The following is a 6,935-nucleotide window of genomic DNA, read 5'->3' as shown; positions in this document are numbered from 1 at the left end:
TTCTATGGGTGTGGAGGCAGTTTTCTGGGGGATTTGGAAAACTAGGAATATGGCATGCTTTAAGCATAAGTGGCTTTCAGATCCATCTGTAGTGATGTTTAGAATTGCACATTGGATTACTGCCTGGAGTTGTTTGCTGGTCAGGGAGGACGAAAAGGGGGTGCTACGACAATGCACAAGAATTCTGGAGCGAGCCGCAACTGAAGTTTTCCAAGCAAGAAGAAGCTGGGCGTCGTGGGTGCCTCGTCTGGAGAATGAATAAAAATCAGGTCGTGTGTTTTGAGGTTTTCTTTTGGCAAGCTTGTAAAACAGAGCGATATTCCTAGGTGGATGATCTCTTCTGTGTTGAGGATGGTTATGCCTTTACTCTCGGTTTTGTCTTAGGTGTTCTAGTCTGTGGTCCAACTAGGCCATGTTTCTCTGGTTTTCTATTGTCTGGTTTGTGGTGGGGGTTGCTGTGTTTGGGTTGTAATATACTCTGGTTTTTTTATATTAATCCAGGGGAGAAATCCCTTTTAATCAGAAAAAACCGACGGTTTTCTGTAGTGTTAATGATCATATTTTTTTATGTCATAAATATTTTGCAAAAAATCAAAACATTTGTATAATTTAGATTTTTTTATTTGAGACAAATTTGAAAATTCAATAACGCTATTATAATAAGGTGATTTTTTTTGGAATATATGACTTTTTATGAAAAGAGGAATATTTTTTAGTTCAATAACGCTATTATAATTTAGGGTTCTAAATGATTTTTTTATCTTGTTTTTTGGCTTCCCGGTTTTTGGCCGGCTTTCGCTAGTTATTGGACAAAAAAAAATCGCTTTTTCTTTTTTCCCCTTCCGTGAGAGGCACACATTTACTTCTTGTGGAGGCACATATTTGCTTTCACGAGAGACATATCGTTCCCCGCAGCAACGGGCGTGCCGTCCTTATCGTTCTTTACCCGCGAGCCTCCCACGCCGTGTATTTCGACCCTACCAGATACTACGAGAAGAAGGACTACACCCACATAATGAATAATAACTTCTGTTGCATCCATGTCCCAAACCCAAGCAAGAAATATGGATTCTACCTCCTCCATCTCATGATTGAGTTCAGCACGGATCACCAAAAGCTTCGCATGACAACCAGAAACGATGATCATATCTGCAAGTGGGTAGAATCTCATGGAGAAGCGGATTATAAACTTAGAGATGACTTCTTTCGCATCCAAAGGGACATTGCGACGATCATCATGAAAGAAGTCGTCGATGAGAAGGGGATGTTCCACCACGGCCCTATATCGCGAGCTGACGTCCGAACTCGCATATGCATGCAACGTCATGACCTCATGCCGTTCAAGAAGCTATGGTCCATCCTTGATGATATGGAAGGATGGAACTTCTAGTGATTTACGATGCCGATGATGATATGTGTCGGTTTAACTTGTATACTTTGTGTAGTGATGAAACTTTGTGATGTCCATGCTCCCTACCGAACTTGCGTAACGCTACTTTGTCAGTTTGAGTACGATGACCTACGTACCTCTAGTTAATTAGTTTGCGTACTATATGTTGCATCTAGTTGCTAACCCTTTCTTTTCCGTGTTGCTCTAGTATATTTTGTTGCATATGATTGTACATTCTCTTGATGAAGATGCATCTCTAACAGGTACCTAGATTCTTGATGACGAAGAAGGAGTGCTATGTCGTGTACAAAGGGAAAGTTCTGGGAGTGTACGACGAGTGGCATGAGTGTCAAGCGCAAGTGGAGGGGGTCTCGGGCGCCAGCCATAAAGGCTTCAAAAGCAGACAAGAAGCAGACGCTAGTTACTTGAGGTTCACGCTAGCGAGAGAGGACTCATAACCGCCGCCTCATGTACTGCATAGTTCCGCTATCACTCATAGTGATAGCTCTTCTCGCGTATATCATTGTTTAGATGGATGACGATGTAGATGCAAGTATTTGAGACTTGTATCGCTATTTTCGAGATGATGTCGAGATACCACTATGTGTCCGATGATGATTATGATGATGACATGATTTGATGAGACTATTTGTATGTATAAGCTATGATTACATTTGTATATGTATGATATGCTAGAGATTATTGTATAAAGCCCTAAACAAAATTCAGCAGCACAAAATACGGAGCAGGAAAAAAAATTCAAAAACTAATAACAGTAGCGCGGGGTATGACTTTAGCAGCAGGGTGCTCTTAGCAGCAGCGCTCTTTGTTAAAGGGCGCTGCAGCTATTAGCAGCAGCGCGTGTTGCATACAAACGCTGCTGCTATACCTAGATAGTAGCAACGCGGGTCAAACCGCGCTACTGATAAGCATTTAATCCGCGCTACTGCTAGGCTTTTCCCTAGTAGTGTTGGTCTGGGCTGCTTCATCTAACAATACCGTCGAATCAAAATAAGACATTGGTGGTAAGCAGTATGACGATCACCACCCACAACTCTTTGTGTTCTACTCGTGCATATCATCTACGCATAGACCTAGCTCGGATGCCACTGTTGGGAAACGTAGCATGTAATTTTAAAAAAATTCCTACGCTCACGCAAGATCTATCTAGGAGAATTGAGAACATCTTTGTTAACGTCACAGGGTGTACAATGTACGATGTTCTCAATTCTATTGACAGTGGCCTTAGTGGTGCCCTCCATCATGGGGCCGAAGAGCTGCGACATGAAAACCTTGGATCGGGCTGCAAGCACACACCGGTGCGCAGCCAGTGTCTCACCGCCGACCTCAAATTCCACATCAGCACCCACCCCGGTTTGAAGGAGATGGTCAAAGTGTCAGCACATGAGGCTGGTCATAGGGGGAGTAACATACACTAGTGTCATGCATATGACACTAGTCTACTTTACTACCTTCATAGTGAGGAGTAACACAGAAGTAGTGTCATAGGTGGTTGTATTTATTAGTTTGTAGACTCATATTGCGTTGAGAAGTGTTATGTGATGATAACATATTATGTTACTCTAAATACCTCTTTCCTCATTAACTACATGCCACATAAGCAAACTTATCTTGGAATGCGTTATGTTATTAGCTAAGTTACTCCCACTATGACCAGCCTGATGTTAGGCGGGAGCACCACCTTGGTGCCAGCGACATCATCCTCGGTGTTGTTGCAGACCATAATGTCGCACCGGATGGTGAAACAATCATGCTTGAGATCCACCGATTGTTCAAGGGCATCTCTTGTGATAAACCTGTTGCTGCCCCAGAGGAGCCAGCGAAGATGCACATGTCCTCTTGACGAAGGTAGACTGGATTCTGCTTCTCAACCTGGTCGACGAAGCTGAAAACGAACATGGCTTCCACGGGCTTCTTCTTGTCGGCACGAAAACAGGAAAGAGAGAGGGAAATGAAGTCGGCGCAGCCAGAGTTTTCGCCGTTAGGGAAGTACTCGATGTACCAGCCATGGCCTCCTACCATGAAGATACGAGAGCTGATGCTGTCGCCGGTGGGTGTCACCTTTTTGGTGCGCGAGCAGTCGTGGACCACGAGCAGGTGGTTCCCGCAGTCCCTGCCGGTGTCGACGGGCGATGCGGTGGCTGGGCATAGCTTGCCGTCGGACAGGACGGATAAGCTGGCAAACGACGACATGGCCGACTCTCTATGCGCCGACGTTGCTCGCTTGTCGCCGAAAACAGAGAGGGTTTGCGCCGCCGGAGGGAGATCCTTATGCATCTAGACGGACCGAGTAGTAGTATAACTGGTATGGCACAAGCACAACGGAGGACGACACAAATTAAGCCCTAATCGGACGAGAACGCTGCAGAGTTTGGATGGTCAACGAATCGGATTCAGGCCGTACACAACGTATGTATGTGCCAACATGCATGGCTCTTCTTTCCTCCCTTTATTATTTAAAAAATTATTTTTTTTCCTTTTTTCTAATACCATTCACAAGCATTAATTAACTTGTCTTCTTTGGGACAAATATTGTCGAACAGACAACTTCTCAAAAGATGCAATAGTGCACGTGAGGACCAGCAAATACTAACAAAACAATAAGTGCTTAACACTTGCACGGTTCTTGTTGACAACCACTAGAGAAAGGTTTTCATGAGAGGAAAGACCACAACTAATGAACGGAGAAATGTTAGAGGATAAAAGGAGTAGCTAGGGAATCTGCACACTGCTTCAATATCTCCAGAGAACAACTAACATGTCTTCATTGTGTTAGATCAATTTGCACTTTCACACATCCGGCCGCTGAATTTTTCTGATTCAACAAATAGGCAAATTATAATCATGACAATACGAAAGCAACACATGCGGAGTACAATCTCTCCAGAGGATCCTATGTGCATAAGCATCTCGCTAAGTGTAACTAAGGAACAAATGTACCACATACAAAGTGTTACTTCCGGTGGTTTGAAGCAAGCATGGCAAAGAGCTCCTTCAAAACTAAGGGATAGGTCCTACAAACGTGATCCCAACCATTAGATACCATTATTTTTTGCAAACATGAGGAGGACTCGACTTGGATAAACTTGAAGCATGCCTCCTTCAAACCTTGGCAGTGGTGCTGCTCGGCTAGAGCAAGAGTGGACATCACCGACCTCACACCTATTTTCTTAGACATCTGTTTCTCACATATGCACTTGAGCCACTGGATGTCATATCTGTCTGCCGCTACCAACAAGTCATGGAGCCATTGCAGCCATATTTCATCATCTGTTGACTTCTCTTCCTGTTCTTCTTCCATAGCTTCTGACATTTCATCCCCCTCCATGTCAGGGAATGAGTCTGTGTAGATAAAGTCAAGCAAGGCCTTAAACGCTTTTGCTTCCATGTCTTTGATATGTATGACACCGGGTGTGGAAGTGCCCTCCTTCATGGGGCCAAAGAGTTGCGCCATGAAAGACTTTAGATTGGGAAGCAAGCATGCATTGATGAGCAGCAAACGTCTCACCGTCGACCTCGAACGTCACATCAACACCCACCTTACTGTGAAGAAGATTGATAAGGTTGTGGTGTATATCAGGCAGGAGCACCCTGGTGTCACTAGCATCATCCTCGGTGTTGCAGACCATGGTGTCACACCGGATGGTGAAACAGTCATCCTGCTCTAGATTCATTGATCGTTCAAGGGCATCTATTTTAATAAACTTGTAGGGGCCCCAAGAAGAGGCCTCGGAGGGGAAGCTGTATGTTTTCTTCCCATGAATGCACACTTGATTCTGCCACTCAACCACGTCGATGAAACTAAAGTCAAACTTGGCTTCCACATGCATTTCGTCGCAGTCGAGACGGCAAACATAGAGAGAAACGAACTTGCCATTATTCACGTTTTCGCCAATAGGATAGTACGCGATTGGACCAGCGATGGCCTCCTATCCCGGAATGATGAGAGGCGATGCACCGACCAGCGGGTGTCTCCTTCTTGGTTTGAGCGTAACCTTGGACAACAAGTAGGTGGTATCTGCAGGCCGAGCTGGTCTTGACAAAGGTCTTGGTTGAAGGGCACAGCTTGCTGCCGTCCAAGACGGTAGACGGATACGCCGGCAAACGAGGACATGGCAAACTCGCTGTCCTTAACTTCTCGCCAGAAACAGAGAGAGTTTAGTTTGCGCCGCCGGCTGGTACCTGAGTCCCACGTTTGTTCCATGCCTTCTCACATTTTGTCCTCAGATGATTCCTCTTTTTGTTCTTGTTTCACAACTCCTGGCATTTTGTCCGTCTCCATGTCGTTGTCATACAACATCTCAGGGAATGAGTCCGTGTAGATGAAGCTAAGCAAGGCCCCGAACACTTTTGCTTCCATGTCTTTGATCTGTATGACGCTAGACGTCTCTTTCATGGGGCCAAAGAGTTGTGCCATGAAGACCTTAGATCGGGCTGCAAGCACACATCGGTGTGCGTCGATTATGTCACCACCGACCTCGAACTTCACATCAACACCCCCTTCAGTTTGGAAGAGAACGTTAAAATCATGGCAAATGTCAGGTAGGAGCGCCTTTCGACCACCGGCATCGTCCTTGGTGTTGTTGAAGACCATGATGTCGCACCGAATGATGAAATAATTACCCCTTAGATACGGCGATCGTTCGAGGGCGTCTTTTCTGATAAACTTGTCCTGGCCCTAGGAAGAACCAGTGAAGTTGTATTTTCTGGCTTGACGTAAGTAGACCGGATTCTGCGTCTCAACCTGGTCGACGAAATTGAAACCTAACTTGGCTTCCACGGGCTTCTTGGCGTCATCGTCGCGGAGGCGGGAAACATAGAGGGAAATGAAGTCGACGCAGCTCTGGCTTTCACCGTTGGGGTAGTACTTAATGATCCAGCGATGGCCTCCTACCATGAATGGGCGGGAGGCGATGCTCTCGCTGGTGGGCATCTTGTCTTTGACACCGGAGTAGTCTTGGACCACTAGCAGGTGCTACCCACAGACCGTGCTGGTTTCGACGGGCGACTCGGTGGCTGGGCACAGCCCGCTGTCGGCCAGGACGGATACGCCGGCGAACGACGTCATGGCGGACCTGCGAGTTCATCGAAAATGTATGTAACCAATCCATCGTTGACACTCCAAGCTTCAGAGTTGGGGTCGATCGATGAGCCGAGGGGCAAACCTGGTTCATGTTCCGCGGCCGTCGCTTCTCCCCGAAACAGAGCTCACGCCGCCGCCGGTCCTCCCCGGAGGCAGAGTTTGCAGCGTGCGAAGCTGTTAGAGCATCTCCAACAGACGCGCTACATAAGCCGCGCGCTGGAAAAGATGCTTATATAGCGCGCGTACTCAAAAACAGCGTTCCAGCAGAAGTTGTAAATAGAGCGCGTACAAAAACGAAGTTGTAACTTTAGCGCACGTGGGCTGCGGGGCAGCAAATTTGGGGCACGGGCTGCTGCATATGAGGCCGCCGGGTTGGTCGTCGTGTTTTTGTGCGTCTGGTAAACCTCTCGCACGCAAAAACACTATTTCAGTGCTGCAAGA

At 46.5% G+C, this 6,935-nt stretch overlaps 1 protein-coding gene across 1 annotated transcript; it reads right to left on the bottom strand.

The window, feature by feature from the left end:
* Nucleotides 1-3,058: 3,058 nt before the first annotated feature.
* Nucleotides 3,059-6,479, bottom strand: LOC123142857 (uncharacterized). The gene is made up of 5 exons (XM_044561580.1): nucleotides 6,399-6,479; nucleotides 5,626-6,089; nucleotides 4,951-5,212; nucleotides 4,455-4,871; nucleotides 3,059-3,688 (listed from the first exon to the last, which is right to left on the bottom strand). Exons 1-5 carry the CDS (start codon nucleotides 6,477-6,479, stop codon nucleotides 3,059-3,061), a joined length of 1,854 nt encoding a protein of 617 aa, XP_044417515.1.
* Between the last annotated feature and the right edge of the window lie 456 nt (nucleotides 6,480-6,935).

The sequence above is a fragment of the Triticum aestivum genome, chromosome 6D, assembly GCF_018294505.1.
Source record: "Triticum aestivum cultivar Chinese Spring chromosome 6D, IWGSC CS RefSeq v2.1, whole genome shotgun sequence".
Classification (NCBI taxonomy): domain Eukaryota; kingdom Viridiplantae; phylum Streptophyta; class Magnoliopsida; order Poales; family Poaceae; genus Triticum; species Triticum aestivum.
This window is presented reverse-complemented; position numbering and strand designations above follow the sequence as displayed.

Coding starts and splice junctions, on each gene's coding strand:
- LOC123142857 (XM_044561580.1), bottom strand. CDS start 6,479: ATGACGTCGTTCGCCGGCGTATCCGTCCTGGCCGACAGCGGGCTGTGC. Junction 6,090..6,398: donor CGCCCGTCGAAACCAGCACG/GTCTGTGGGTAG, acceptor GGTTCTTCCTAG/GGCCAGGACAAGTTTATCAG. Junction 4,872..4,950: donor TCAATCTTCTTCACAGTAAG/GTGGGTGTTGAT, acceptor CCCAATCTAAAG/TCTTTCATGGCGCAACTCTT.